Source organism: Coregonus clupeaformis, chromosome 10 (assembly GCF_020615455.1).
Source record: "Coregonus clupeaformis isolate EN_2021a chromosome 10, ASM2061545v1, whole genome shotgun sequence".
Taxonomy (NCBI): Eukaryota; Metazoa; Chordata; class Actinopteri; order Salmoniformes; family Salmonidae; genus Coregonus; species Coregonus clupeaformis.
Window position 1 is genome coordinate 38,065,801 of NC_059201.1, and position 15,923 is coordinate 38,081,723.

Here is a 15,923-nt window from a genome sequence, read left to right on the forward strand (position 1 = left end):
ATTACATAGGAATGTTCTATGTTCTCCACAAGTTCAATATACTACTGGCCACTACTCCAGTGGTTCCAAACCTGGGGTACATGTACCCCTATGCAGAGGTACTACAGGGGTATTTGACAGAAAGGGGAGGGGGAAATCATCAATGACTAGACTTACTGAAATGTTACAGTAAAACCCACAGTATTAGATAGATTTACATGGGAGGCACTAATTGCAGCTCTTTGACCCCTTTTCTTATTGTATGTTATATTCTTCAAAATAAGGATTATAATGATAATTGCATCATACAGTAAGCTGCAGTTTTTAGGCGAAATGTTGAAGTCAGATAAATCAAATACTTCCATACCTGGATTACCTGGATACACAAATCAGGTAAAGTGGGTACTGAAGCCAAAAAAGTTTGGGAACCACTGCTTAATTGTAAAAATGTTATAATGATGGACAACCAGTAACTGACTTACATGTACATACTGGTACCGCAGCTCTTTCACTCTATCAGAGTTCCTCTCAAATGGTACCCTGTAAATTTGCTTCATTGTCATCTGATGCTTCTTCAATATCCGGTCTATTGTGGAGATGCTTATAGAGTTGACATTTTGGAATATGGCATTGTCTTGTAGGATTGCAGCGCGGATCTGTCTCAATGTGATGGCATTATTTGCCATCACCATGTTACAGATCTCTTGTTCTTGTTGTTCATTGAGAAGTTTTCCTCTGCCACCTGTGCAAGGTTGTCGTCCAATCCTAGATATAGAAGTCAAAGGACAACACTCCATTCGTAATGTATACCTTATGTATTCCTTACAGAATGAGTTACCTATGTAATTGTATTGTTGTTTTACTTACAGTAACTTTACCACAATTCTAATGCATCACTGCACAGTGACTGGAATACTACTGTAAACTGTATCATCAATACTGTAGAAAATAAACTATTCCATAGTTTATTTTCTCCAATGTTTTTCTTGTCATTTTTAGTATCATAACATCCCATTGAGGTAAGATATTACTGTAGGCCTATCACACACACACTAAATGAATAGGTAAATATGTAAATAAATATATTTCTTGCTCTATGCACAGTGTCCTGTCCTATACAACATATAATTCCATCATTGACTGACTACATACCTGTTTTCCCTGCGAAAGGTTTGGATGATGGAGGAGACTGTTGAGCGAGGCACATTAGGCTGCACTCGGCGACCTGCCTCCGCCATTGTGAGGCCATGGTTGATGACATGGTCTATAATTGTGGCCCGAATTTCATCCGGGACAGCATGGTGTCTTCGTGCTCCTCGGCCTCTTCCCCCTATTCCACCACCACGCACCCTTACTCCTCCTCCTCCTCTTCTTCTTCCTCTTCCTCGAGCAGGCAGTTGCCCTTGTTCATTTACTTGGCCAGGTGCCTCCATGTTCAGAAATTGTACTGGTCCTGCATGGTCAAGCTCTTTACATACATGTTTGGCAGCATTCACAGTCATGGACAGCACCTGTCAGGTAACTAAACATACTGTTTGATTGGTCATCTGAGATGTGTGAAACTCCTCCTTCGTTAGTCAAGTTCTAGTTTCACCTGACTGTCAATTGCTGTAATAAATTTATCAAATGTTCCAAGGGATTCATATATGGTATTCATGGTATTATGTTCTTGACTAATTTTGACAATTGAACAGACTATTGTGCATGTGATGACTTATACAATGAAATGACGCTGACACGTTTTGGAGCGAACAACCATTAGACTGAGAATCAACAATCAGTTTAGATCAACAAGATCTATTCACTTGGAAATTGTGCTAAATGTAGGCTACCTGTACTTAATCATTTGCAAAGATGTACTGAGACATTGAGACATGTACTTAGACATTTGCAATTTGATGAAATGAATGAGAAATTCAATTCTGTTGTGAACAATTGCCAAGTGGTTTGGAGGTTTGTCCATGTAGTTTTGAGAATGTAATTTCTGTTTCAAGAAATGAGCCAAACCAATGGAGAAAAACTGTAATAGGATTTGGGACATTTATTTGTATCCCTCCATTTAGTATGATATGTTACATTACGAATGGAATAGTAGTAGTACAACATCATTCGAATTGTAGGACGTATAGTATCATACCCGGTCGTACAATATCATACGAATTGGATGATGTTACATATCATACATCTTGCGTCGTTAGCATTTGTGGCTAACGTTAGTGGATAACGCAGCAGGTTAGGAGAACTAACGTAGCAGGTTAGTAGAATAAGGTTAAGGTAAGGAAAAGGTTAAGGGTTAGCTAAAATGCTACAGTCGTCCCCGACACGACTCGAACATGCAACCTTTGGGTTGCTAGACGGTCGTGTTATCTGCCAACCCATCCTCCCCAACCAACTGCCCTACTTTTTGTTTTTATCTTAAGTAACCATAACCATTATTTTATTCGTAACGTAACACATCATAGTAAATAGAGGTACACAAATGTAAGTAACATATCCTACGTCTGTTTAATGTGGTCAGGCTGCATTTACAGGAGTGCCTAGGGGAAGGATTTGGGATTCAGTAAGAGAGTAGGTGTGTTCTGACACAAAATAGCTTATCTTCAGTAGCATCCACCACATCACGTTCCACTCAGTGGAGATGTAGAGTGAGCGAAGACAAGGAAAGGAAGTCACTTCAGACTATTGAGATGATGCACCCCTTGACGTTTCAACAATGTTTCTAATATTAAATGATTAAATAATAGTATTTTTTTTAGTGATCCTTACCACAACCTGAGAGGATTTGGTTGATGAAAGCAACTTGTACCGTACGCTGTAAAAGATTAACCCACCAATGTGCTATCACCTATCCAGTTCTTTCAGGTCATTGGTTTAAAAACACTGGAGGCAGGGAAAGCAGAGAATATGCATGCACGCACGCACATTGCACATGTACAGGGTTGGAAAATGTCATTTTCCGTGTGGAAGTCATTGCTGGTGTTAGAATATACAGGGCGGAATAAATTATCTTCAATAGTTACACAATACATCTTTGCTCAAATAGCTGACTGTTCCCCTCTCTCCTTCTACCTCTTTCTCTCTTACAGTGCCACAATGCAGAGCAGCTGTACGTATGGCTCCTCCACTTCATAGCCAATAACTACCTAATCTTCAGTCACAAGCCAGACTTCCTGGAGCTCTCAGGTGAGAAATCATCGGACACAGGACAGGTTATTGGACATATCGATAACTCAAACCAACTTACTAAGTATGACTGGTGTTGCAAAATCGATGCTTCGACCCACTAAGCAAATGGGCACGCATGAGTCACCATAAGCTAAAGCTGTTGTGAAAGCTAATGACATTTTAATGACAGATTTGTGTAGACCGTATGATAAAGGGAAGTAGTGAAGTGTAACCCATATAGGCATACTGTCAGTTTTGATAGCATATTAAGTAGAGGACATACTAATTCTGAAAGGGGACATATTGCAGGTCAAATAAGCAGTTATGATTGATGATGTAGTGAAATAGTGGATTATCATAGCATGTAAAAACCATTTACACACCTTTATATTTTCTAAATAGAGCTTGCACACCTATTGAAGATAATTTATTCCGCCCTGTATATTCTAACACCAGCAATGACTTCCACACGGAAAATGACATTTTCCAACCCTGTACATGTGCAATGTGCGTGCATGCATGCATATTCTCTGCTTTCCCTGCCTCCAGTGTTTTTAAACCAATGACCTGAAAGAACTGGATAGGTGATAGCACATTGGTGGGTTAATCTTTTACAGCGTACGGTACAAGTTGCTTTCATCAACCAAATCCTCTCAGGTTGTGGTAAGGATCACTAAAAAATTTTTATCACTGCTGAAGTGAAAGCCATCCTCTCTTGGGGAATGCTGCTTTTTAGTTAGCTTTGCAACAGTATCAAAAAGAAATTTTGGATTGTTCTTATTTTCCTCAATTAAGTTGGAAAAGTAGGATGATCGAGCAGCAGTGAGGGCTCTTCGGTACTGCACGGTACTGTCTTTCCAAGCTAGTCGGAAGACTTCCAGTTTGGTGTGGCGCCATTTCCGTTCCAATTTCCTGGAAGCTTGCTTCAAAGCTCGGGTATTTTCTGTATACCAGGGAGCTAGTTTCTTATGACAAATGTTTTTCGTTTTTAGGGGTGCAACTGCATCTAGGGTATTGCGCAAGGTTAAATTGAGTTCCTCAGTTAAGTGGTTAACTGATTTTTGTCCTCTGACGTCCTTGGGTAGGCAGAAGGAGTCTGGAAGGGCATCAATGAATTTTTGTGTTGTTTGAGAATTTATAGCACGACTTTTGATGCTCCTTGGTTGGGGTCTGAGCAGATTATTTGTTGCGATTGCAAATGTAATAAAATGGTGGTCCGATAGTCCAGGATTTTTGTGGAAAAACATTAAGATCTACAACATTTATTCCATGGGACAAAACTAGGTCCAGAGTATGACTGTGGCAGTGAGTAGGTCCAGAGACATGTTGGACAAAACCCACTGAGTCGATAATGGCTCCGAAAGACTTTTGGAGTGGGTCTGTGGACTTCTCCATGTGAATATTAAAATCACCAAAAATTAGAATATGATCTGCTATGACTACAAGGTCTGATAGGAATTCAGGAAACTCAGAGAGGAACGCTGTATATGGCCCAGGAGGCCTGTAAACAGTAGCTATAAAAAGTGATTGAGTAGGCTGCATAGATTTCATGACTAGAAGCTCAAAAGATGAAAACGCCATTTTTTTTTTGTAAATTGAAATTTGCTATCGTAAATGTTAGCAACACCTCCGCCTTTGCGGGATGCACGGGGAATATGGTCACTAGTGTAACCAGGAGGTGAGGCCTCATTTAACACAGCAAATTCATCAGGCTTAAGCCATGTTTCAGTCAGGCCAATCACATCGAGATTATGATCAGTGATTAGTTCATTGACTATGACTGCCTTTGAAGTGAGGGATCTAACATTAAGTAACCCTATTTTGAGATGTGAGGTATCACGATCTCTTTCAATAATGGCAGGAATGGAGGAGGTCTTTATCCTAATAAGATTGCTAGGGTGAACACCGCCATGTTTAGTTTTGCCCAACCTAGGTCGAGGCACAGACACAGTCTCAATGGGTATGGCTGAGCTGACTACACTGACTGTGCTATTGGCAGACTCCACTAAGCTGGCAGGTTGGCTAACAGCCTGCTGCCTGGCCTGCACCCTATTTCACTGTGGGGCTAGAGGAGTTAGAGCCCTATATATGTTGGTAGATAAGAGGAGAGCACCCCTCCAGCTAGGATGGAGTCCGTCACTCCTCAGCAGGTCAGGCTTGGTCCTGTTTGTGGGTGAGTCCCAGAAAGAGGGCCAATTATCCACAAATGTTATCTTTTGGGAGGGGCAGAAAACAGTTTTCAACCAGCGATTAAGTGCTGAGACTCTGCTGTAGAGCTCGTCACTTCCCCTAACTGGGAGGGGGCCAGAGACAATTACTCGATGCCGACACATCTTTCTAGCTGATTTACAAGCTGAAGCTATGTTGCACTTGGTGACCTCTGACTGTTTCATCCTAACATCGTTGGTGCCGACGTGGATAACAATATCTCTATACTCTCTACACTCGCCAGTTTTAGCTTTAGCCAGCACCATCTTTAGATTAGCCTTAACGTCGGTAGCCCTGCCCCCTGGTAAACAGTGTATGATCGCTGGGTGATTCGTTTTAAGTCTAATACTGCGGGTAATGGAGTCGCCAATGACTAGGGTTTTCAATTTGTCAGAGCTAATGGTGGGAGCCTTCATGCGTCTCAGACCCCGTAACGGGAGGAGTAGAGACTAGAGAAGACTCAGACTCAGACTCCGACTACGCTACATAATGGGGAAAACCGGTTGAAGGTTTCTGTCGGCTGAATGAGCGACACCGGTTGAGCATTCCAACAGTATTTCCCTCCAGAAGCCATGAGAAAGTTGTCCGGCTGCGGGGACTGTGCGGGGGGATTTATACTAACGTTACTGTCTGTACTTACTGGTGGCACAGACGCTGTTTCTTCCTTTCCTACACTGAGATTACCCTTGCCTAACGATTGCGTCTGAAGCTGGGCTTGTAGCACAGCTATTTTCGCCGTAAGGCGATCGTTCTCTTGTATATTATGAGTACAGCGACTGCAATTAGAAGACATCATGTTAATGTTACTACTTAGCTTCGGCTGTTGAAGATGTTGATGAACCATGTCCAGATAAAGCGTCCGGAGTGAAAAAGTTGAATAAGGGAAAAAAGTTGCGATGGAAAAAAGGAAAATAACGTAAAGTTGGCAGCTAAAACGCACAGGAAAATGACTCTTCTGTCTCGGGATAAACGTCCGGGGTGAAAAAGTTTAACGAAAAAAGATGAGTGAGGACAAAACTAAAAAGTTGGTAAATTTGTTGAACACAAAGATTGATTAAACGTTTATTAAAAGTAAAACGTGAATAGTTTGGCAGGTAGCCAAGTAGCAACAAACAGCACAGCAGTACGGAGACAATGCGGAAGCGAGACGGAAGTCTCGTCTGAATCTCGTCTGAATCATTCAGGAAAAGATCATGACCATTAGAAAGCAAATTACGGACTCCTCTTTGAATCTGCGTATTCCTCCAGGGCTTAGCTGTCCTGGATCTGCACAGCTCTGCGAGGGCCTGGGATCGGGAGAGACACTTAAGTGTTTTAGTACTATATCTCTTGACACAATGATGAAAATAATCATGGCCTCTAAACCTTCAAGCTGCATACTGGATCCTATTCCTACTAAACTGCTGAAGGAGCTGCTTCCTGTGCTTGGCCCTCCTATGTTGAACATAATAAACAGCTCTCTATCCACCGGATGTGTACCAAACTCACTAAAAGTGGCAGTGATAAAGCCTCTCTTGAAAAAGCCAAACCTTGACCCGGAAAATATAAAAAACTATCGGCCTATATCGAATCTTCCATTCCTCTCAAAAATTTTAGAAAAAGCTGTTGCGCAGCAACTCACTGCCTTTCTGAAGACAAACAATGTATACGAAATGCTTCAGTCTGGTTTTAGACCCCATCATAACACTGAGACTGCACTTGTGAAGGTGGTAAATGACCTTTTAATGGCGTCAGACCGAGGCTCTGCATCTGTCCTCGTGCTACTAGACCTTAGTGCTGCCTTTGACACCATCGATCACCACATTCTTTTGGAGAGACTGGAAACCCAAATTGGTCTACACGGACAAGTTCTGGCCTGGTTTAGATCCTACCTGTCGGAAAGATATCAGTTTGTCTCTGTGAATGGTCTGTCCTCCGACAAATCAACTGTACATTTCGGTGTTCCTCAAGGTTCCGTTTTAGGACCACTATTGTTTTCACTATATATTTTACCTCTTGGGGATGTTATTCGAAAACATAATGTTAACTTTCACTGCTATGCGGATGACACACAGCTGTACATTTCAATGAAACATGGTGAAGCCCCCAAAATTGCCCTCGCTAGAAGCCTGTGTTTCAGACATAAGGAAGTGGATGGCTGAAAACTTTTTACTTTTAAACTCGGACAAAACAGAGATGCTTGTTCTAGGTCCCAAGAAACAAAGAGATCTTCTGTTAAATCTGACAATTCATCTAGATGGTTGTAAAGTCGTCTCAAATAAAACTGTGAAGGACCTCGGTGTTACTCTTGACCCTGATCTCTCTTTTGACGAACATATCAAGACTGTTTCAAGGACAGCTTTTTTCCATCTACGTAACATTGCAAAAATCAGAAATTTTCTGTCCAAAAATGATGCAGAAAAATTAATCCATGCAGTTGTTACTTCTAGGTTAGACTACTGCAATGCTCTATTTTCCGGCTACCCGGATAAAGCACTAAATAAACTTCAGTTAGTGCTAAATACGGCTGCTAGAATCCTGACTAGAACCAAGAAATTTGATCATATTACTCCAGTGCTAGCTTCCCTACACTGGCTTCCTGTTAAGGCAAGGGCTGATTTCAAGGTTTTACTGTTAACCTATAAAGCGTTACATGGGCTTGCTCCTACCTATCTTTCCGAGTTGGTCCTGCCGTACATACCAATACGTACGCTACGGTCACAAGACGCAGGCCTCCTAATTGTCCCTAGAATTTCTAAGCAAACAGCGGGAGGCAGGGCTTTCTCCTATAGATCTCCATTTTTATGGAACAGTCTGCCTACCCATGTGAGAGACGCAGACTCGGTCTCAACCTTTAAGTCTTTACTGAAGACTTATCTCTTCAGTAGGTCATATGATTGAGTGTAGTCTGGCCCAGGAGTGTGAAGGTGAACGGAAAGGCTGGAGCAACGAACAGCCCTTGCTGTCTCTGCCGGGCCGGTTCCCCTCTCCACTGGGGGTTCTCTGCCTCTAACCCTGTTGCAGGGGCTGAGTCACTGGCTTGCTGGTGCTCTTTCATGCCGTCCCTGGGAGGGGTGCGTCACTTGAGTGGGTTGAGTTACTGACGTGATCTTCCTGTCTGGGTTGGCGCCCCCCTTGGTTTGTGCTGTGGTGGAGACCTCTGTGGGCTATACTCGGCCTTGTCTCAGGATTGTAAGTTGGTGGTTGGGGATATCCCTCTAGTGGTGCGGGGGCTGTGCTTTGGCGGAGTGGGTGGGGTTATATCCTTCCTGTTTGGCCCTGTCCGGGGGTTTCTTCGGATGGGGCCACAGTGTCTCCGGACCGCTCCTGTCTCAGCCTCCAGTATTTATGCTGCAGTAGTTTGTGTCGGGGGGCTGGGGTTAGTTGGTTATACCTGGAGTACTTCTCCTGTCTTATCCAGTGTCCTGTGTGAATTTAAGTATGCTCTCTCTAATTCTCTCGTTCTCTCTTTCTCTCTGAGAACCTGAGCCCTAGGACCATACGTCAGGACTACCGGGCATGATGACACCTTGCTGTCCCCAGTCCGCCTGGCCTTGCTGCTATTCCAGTTTCAACTGTTCTGCCTGCGGTTATGGAACCCCTACCTGTCCCAGACCTGCTGTTTTCAACTCTTAATGATCGGCTATGAAAAGCCAACTGAGATTTATTCCTGATTATTATTTGACCATGCTTGTCACTTATGAACATTTTTGAACATCTTGGCATGGTTCTGTTATAATCTCCACCCGGCACAGCCAGAAGAGGACTGGCCACCCCTCATAGCCTGGTTCCTCTCTAGGTTTCTTCCTAGGCTTTCGCCTTTCTAGGGAGTTTTTCCTAGCCACCGTGCTTCTACACCTGCATTACTAGCTGTTTGGGGTTTTAGGCTGGGTTTCTGTACAGCACTTCGAGATATTAGCTGATGTAAGAAGGGCTATATAAAATAAAATTGATTGATTGATTGATGATGCTAAATTAGCATTGTTAGCATTTACCTTTCTTGCTGCTCTTCAAGCCACTACATCCCTGGTTATGACATATTTATAAAGCACACACTGGTTAATAAGCACACAGGGCAGGTTTAGTAGCATCTAGAACAGGTTTATTTCCATTAACAATGTTTTCATCGTACACCAGTGCTTATTTAAGGTCAAATGGACGGGTCTGGAAGGGCACAAGTGAAGTGATACACGATACAAAGACTAAACAGTACTACGCAATATTACTGACATTGGTCCAGCTCTTGGGTGTAAACACAAGTGTATCAGGCAGAGCATGCATGTGGCTTGATGATGGCTTTATAGAAATATTGATTTAGGCAATGATGGATAGAAATAAATACTGCCACTGTGTGTGTGTGTGCGTGTCCATGTGTGTGTGAGAGAGCGGGGTGACATGATATCGTCACGGCAACCTTATGTTTTTGTTGTCTCGGTTGACAGAGGAGGAGCGGGAACAGGTGGAGAGACTGCGCTGGCCTTCCCGAGGGTACCTGCAGGAACTGAGCGAGTACCAGCAGCGTCGACGCAAACTCAAGAAGTCCCGCTGCCTCGTCATGTGACACCCACTCGCCGCCACACCCTGGAGAAGTAGTGAGAGGCGGAGCGGAGAAGAGGAAGGTGTGGGGCGAGAGACAGAGGAGGGGGAGAAGAGTTTAGAGAATGAGAGAAGGCATTAAACAAACCAGAATATAATTCTGAGCAATCTGCCTCAAATGGACAGTGAAAAAGTGGGACAGAAAGCTAGCCAGTTCGGGAGAAGACCCAGAGGGTTCAGCGCAGAGCAGAAAGGTCGAAGAGGCCTGGTCGAAAGGCGACATCTACGGGAGGTGACATATAAGACTGTGATGCACTCCGGTCCCCGAGGACCAACACGTGACTGTGTCCTTGGGACAAAATGACCGATTTACTTAACCAGGGAGAATTTCAAATGACAGTAGAATTCCACTGGAGACCAGGGTGAAAAAAATAAAATGGCCACGTTCCAGGTTTGTCCTTTTTGCAGTTGCGCTGGCTGCATAGCTCAGAAGATTTCTATATCATACTAATGTGGTTTCTGATATGTAAATCCTTCTCCAAGCATTGTGCACATGCAAAAAAGATGACCTGGAACGCCACCATTATCTGTCCATGGAGGACTGTGTATCTATAGCCCAATGGATAACGGTATGAAAATGGCCCTTTCCAAGGCAAATAACTGTGTATCCATTTTTGTTTTTAGCGGAGAAGGTGCTCACATTTACACGTGCCCGGAAACGTTCAAAGGAACATGCTGAAATGTATCCAAAATGTTTGGGAGTGTTCTGTCTAATGAACGTGACCGGTGATTGTGCGTCTATAGAGGATGTCTGTAACTAATCTATGCTGGGCACAGAATCCTACCGTCCCAAATCAACTCAAGGCGCTACACCCAGGGGAAAACGACTACCCCCTCTCAAAAAAAAGTGCTTCTAATATACTAGATGTCCTTGAACCAAGTAAAATCTCACACAGAATAAGTTATAAGGATAATTTAGTTGCTAATATTGGCAGCCTGCAGTACCCTGGTTGGCCTTCAACTTGAGTTACTCAATGAGAGGGGGCAGCAGTGAGCTAGCCTGCAACGTCACTTCCTGGAGTAGCTCAAACTGCGCATGTTACGTCTCCATGAGACGCCATCTTAACCGACTTCATTTGGCTTCAATGCGCTATTGAGTATTCACATAGGAATGAATGGTGTCACGGGATCAATGGCTTTGTCCATTCATTGGCTACACCCTACACACAACTTAATGTCCCCTTCTTTTATGTCTGTAATGGGTCATCAAGAAGTGCCTAGGGCTATAGGAGTTGATTTGGGACTAGGCCAACATAACTGTACATAGTGGTCCTACATGGCTGTCTTATTGGGTTATTCTGCAATGCTAAATCCTCGTAAGAGAGCACCCAATTGTTAACAGCATTGGGGCACCTGGAGACTTAATCACCACATACACACCTTCCGTGATGAACAAATTATTTGATCTGTTCATTGAAACCGTAACCTCTGGTTTGACCTCATTTTTGCCATGAGATTATAATTTGACGGTGCTGCGACTATTTTTATAATGTGTACTGTCTGTACCAGGGGGTGTTTTGTGTTTTTTACATCTGGAGTAGAGCTAACTGCGTAATGCACCCAGCATGTGGAGACTAGAGGGTGCGGGGTGTTTGGTATGGTGGCCCTCTGGCCACGGGGGATGGTCGTGTATAGTGATAGTTGTGACCTCTGAGTCACTGGGAATAAAGACATGTTTTAGAAGAACACGTTGGCACGTCGCCTACTGAATCGTTGACATGCATCTGCTCGGTACGAGATGTCTTCAGTCACGTGTGTTAGTGCGCATTAATAACGCACATACATGTTCACATACTGCATGTCATGTGTTGAAGGTTAGTCTGAAGCTTGGTTGCTTTTGGCTTGAATTTAAACTGCATACATGTATACACACAATATGATTTGAAACCATTTTAAATCTCATAAACCACAAAACACTTTGGAAATATAACCAAATTACTTGAATTCCTAAGCTTTTTGTGGGTGTATTGGAAGCCCTTTATTACTCATGACCCCTTATGTTGAAAATGTTGCAGAGTGTAGTTTTAATGGCTCTGCATAAGTGCTAAATTAATCAGCCTTGCGTAATCTTAACATCTTCAATTTCACCTCATCCACGTGTGTGTGACAGAGTGTAAGTCACATGTAAGTGTATGAGTAACGTGCATTTATGCTTTTTTTCTGGTTGTGTCAATGTTGCCAACAACAACAGTTGTGACTAACAGGTCAACTGGTGTATTGAGACATACTGTATGTAGGGATCTCTAGCAGAGAGGTTGAGGGATACCTTGCTGCAGGTAAAAATGCTTCCGTTTCACTCTTCACTCCCTTCTGCCTTGTTAACATGCTGGGTATGACGCATGCATCGCAAACGTCGATCTAATCTTGTGTTGTGAGATTACGGAATCTCACATTCGCTCTCAAAGGGAAGGCTAAATTGAAGCTACCAACAACCGAATCCATACATTATTTAGTCAGTTTCTGGAAGAGAATAGACCCCACTCTCTGTACCTTGGTGGAAGCTTTTGACTTAAAAGAGGCTATACCTTTGCCTCTGGGGTCATTCATAAACCAAAAGGGTCCCCTAAATGGACAGAAATATTATTTTAATCTAGGCCCTTAGGCTATGTGTTGTGTCCCAAGGTGGCCACAGAGGACCTGTTTGGCCAGCAGGTGGCGTGGTTCTCTGGTCCCTGAGCTATCTGTTCTCTAGCCTCCTGAAACACCACCTTAGCTTCTCCCAGTCTGGAGGCTTGCTGAAGAGCCACATTACTCCCCCACCTCTCTCTCTCCCTCTCTACGACTTCCCTCTCTACCACTTCCCTCTCCCCATTACAAACTCTAATCCCCTGCCTTGCGCCTCATCTCTCCTCACTCCCTTTCGGTTGTGTGTGTGTGTGTGTACATGCCTGGGGCAGTGTGTACGTGTGTGTCACTGCAGCGCTCCAATGGACTGCAGCATCCCCTCAAGTTTCCCACTTTCGTCCAGCTCTGCCACGTCACTGCCCCCTCCCACACACTCCTCACCGATGAACACCCGCGGGACCTACACAAACACACACACACACACACACACACACACACAGAGGAAAACATCATTAAGAATCGCAAAACTACTAGGCCATGTCATTCAGGGATTTTTCTGCTAAAGAAACCCTTGGGCGGGCAGTCCGAACTGTACACGTTTTTTAAAAATAATTTTCGGGATGGAAAACGCTTTCAGTTTAAACTTAAAACTACTAAAACCAGATAAAGTATGTAGAAATTATAAATGGACCAATTTTTTTTTTCATAATCTTTGACAACTAACAAATACCAAAATGAAAGCTAGATAGTCAGGGGAATTGAAAATTACCAAAACAATGAATTTAACAGTGATGATTTTGATTTTGTTATTAGGTTTGAGCAAAAGAACACAGCATTAGCTGTGGCAAAATGCATAGAATTGCAGGAAATTATCTTTAAAACTGCAAAATTCTCTCTCAGCTCCATGGAGAATTGCAAGAAATTGGCTTAAAAATGCTAAAATTACTAAAGAAAACACCAAGATGGGTGCCTTTAAATATTTCAAAAAAATTCAGACAGACTATGCCCACCACCTAAGGCCCTTTTTGATCCAGAAAAACCCAGTCTTAAAAAAAAAAGTTATCCATGAGAAGCTGAATCCTCATGAAGTCCATCAACAGGCCAGCATTAACCAGATAGGAAATTATCATGTTTGGCATAATACATCTTTATTTGATAAGCGCTGTCATATTCATTGTTGATGGGATATGTAACAGACTGTCAAATCAATATTTAAATCTCGGTGTAATGCATCCATGCCAGCTTGACAGTTCACTTGAGAACAGTGATGTAAAGTACTTAAGTAAAAATACTTGAAAGTACTACTTAAGTAGTTTTTTGGGGTATTTATATTTTTGACAACTTTATACTTTTACTTCACTACATTCCTAAAGAAAATGATGTACTTTTTACTCCATACATTTTCCCTGACACCTAAAAGTACTCGTTACATTTTGAATGCTTAGCAGGTCAGGAAAATGGTCTAATTCACACTTATCAAGAGAACATCCCTGGTCATCCCTACTGCCTCTGATCTGGCGGACTCACTAAACACATGCTTCGTTTGTAAATTATGTCTGAGAGTTGGAGCGTGCCCCTGGCTATCCCCAAATTTAAAAAACAACAAAATGGTGCGGTCTGGTTTGCTTAATATAAGGAATTTGAAATGATTTCTCCTTTTACTTTTGATACTTAAGTATATTTTAGCAGTTACACTTACTTTTGATACTTAATTATATTTAAAACCAAATACTTTTACTCAAGTAGGATTTTACTGGGTGACTCACTTTTACTTGAGTCATTTTCTATTAAGGTATCTTTACTTTTACTCAAGTATGACAATTGGGTACTTTTTCCACCACTGCTTGAGGACAGGCGAACTGTGCAGCTGTGCATGAGCGATTTGCTAACATGAATTCTGAATCCATACGGATGAGGGATAGTAAATGAATATGAACGGCTGAATAAATTCACATGTGATGAGCTTGAAGCCAATCAGCGTTAATGGATTGCCGAGTCATTGGGTGGAAGATCGAACTGTTATGCCGCGTTCAGAACAACTGGGAACTCGGAAATCTCCGAGTTCCGATCGCAGTCTGTGCGTTCAAAGCAAGTGGGAACTCGGAAAAAAAAAAACTCCGACTGGGCAAAATCGATTTGAACGGTCATCCATCTCGGAAATCCAACTCGTGAACTCGGGCCTCTTTCTAGAACTCCGACTTTCCGACCTGAAAATCCCTGACGTCATGAGTTCCCAGTTGAAATAACACTTTTTATCCTACAGTATATATAAGATAAGATTTTTTATCCTACAGTATATCGGTCTTTTGATATACAAAAAAATTGAGACGTCGAGATATTACGCTCGTCATGAACTCATTCACCGAAAAGCACTCTTTGTTCTCAAAAAGCATCAATTGAGTGACAGCCATCTTTGAGATCGCGCCCAACTGACGATACAACGTTGCATGAAGTGTTGCACTCACTCACCACAACAACAAAAGGAATAACGAATTGAAATACTGGCAATACTCGAATGAAGACACTCACCGTCCGAGCGCCAGTTATCTCCAAAAAGTAGTCCTGTAAACTACTCATATCGCTCCGTCCAGTGATGTCAATAAATTCTAAATGCCCAGCTTTGAATTTATACTTTGTCAAGACCTCTTTGGCCGTAACGCAATACGGGCACGACGGTTTGAGAAATATTGTAACTTTGTCTCCTCTAAGTTTAGTTTCCACAAATTCCTGTGCCATTCTTGCGTTGGTTGAAAGACAAAAATATTGGCTTGCAAATTTGATATGAAAAGCTCGGCGCAATCAATTGATTGTTTTGATGAGCAGTCTACTTCCGTATTGTGTCAGAGGAGGCGTGTTTATAAATCGAAGGACCTGTGTGAAACTAGCCACAAGGATTAGCCACAATTGTGGAATTTGCGGTTGGCCTTCAAAATAAAAGTACCCCATTGAAACTGATCAAAACGCATACATATAGTGGAATAATGCCATATTTAACACATTAAGCTCACCAGTCAACCTTCTGTGTGTATTGGACATTCATATTGGACTGTACAGCCTTACAGTGGTTTGAAATAAACCCAACCCAAGGAAAACTGTTACCATACCCTTCATTCAGTGACATAATTTTTTTATCCTAATTATCTCGCAAATCTCCGTTTTGGACAAGATTGACTTTATGACCGAAATTATCCTATTTTCACTTTGTAGTCAATTTTGACACTAGAATAAATGTTTCTGACTAACATCGATGCCACATAGGCCGTTTTCTACCAGAGAAGTTGTTCATGGCCTTCAGATGCGGTGTGGTATACTTTTTTATACCCTGTCATTTTTTCTATCCAAGTAGAAAACTGTGAAATAAATGTCAATTTTCTTACCAGATATTTTTTTATATCAGTGTTCAAGAAAAAAAACATAGACCAATCATTCAA

The 15,923-nt window shown here is 42.4% G+C and overlaps 2 protein-coding genes across 2 annotated transcripts in view; one reads left to right on the forward strand and one right to left on the reverse strand.

Moving 5' to 3' along the window:
* LOC121575507 (rho-related BTB domain-containing protein 3-like) overlaps window positions 1-9,892 on the forward strand; it is a 34,762-nt gene extending 24,870 nt beyond the window's left edge. The window contains exons 11-12 of the mRNA XM_041888633.2: window positions 3,066-3,162; window positions 9,774-9,892. Coding sequence (XP_041744567.2) covers window positions 3,066-3,162; window positions 9,774-9,892 — 216 coding nt within the window. The remainder of the gene's footprint in view (window positions 1-3,065; window positions 3,163-9,773) is intronic.
* LOC121575508 (glutaredoxin-1) lies at window positions 9,412-15,354 on the reverse strand. The gene is made up of 3 exons (XM_041888634.2): window positions 15,022-15,354; window positions 12,816-12,952; window positions 9,412-9,912 (listed from the first exon to the last, which is right to left on the reverse strand). The coding sequence occupies exons 1-2, from the start codon at window positions 15,226-15,228 to the stop codon at window positions 12,839-12,841; spliced, it is 321 nt and encodes a 106-aa protein (XP_041744568.1). The 5' UTR covers window positions 15,229-15,354; the 3' UTR covers window positions 9,412-9,912; window positions 12,816-12,838.
* Between the last annotated feature and the right edge of the window lie 569 nt (window positions 15,355-15,923).

What these genes read in the sequence shown, in the direction of transcription:
- LOC121575508 (XM_041888634.2), bottom strand. Translation starts at nt 15,228, where the DNA reads ATGGCACAGGAATTTGTGGAAACTAAACTTAGAGGAGACAAAGTTACA. An exon ending in AGATAACTGGCGCTCGGACG is followed by an intron (nt 12,953 to 15,021) that starts GTGAGTGTCTTC and finishes GTGTTTGTGTAG; the next exon opens with GTCCCGCGGGTGTTCATCGG.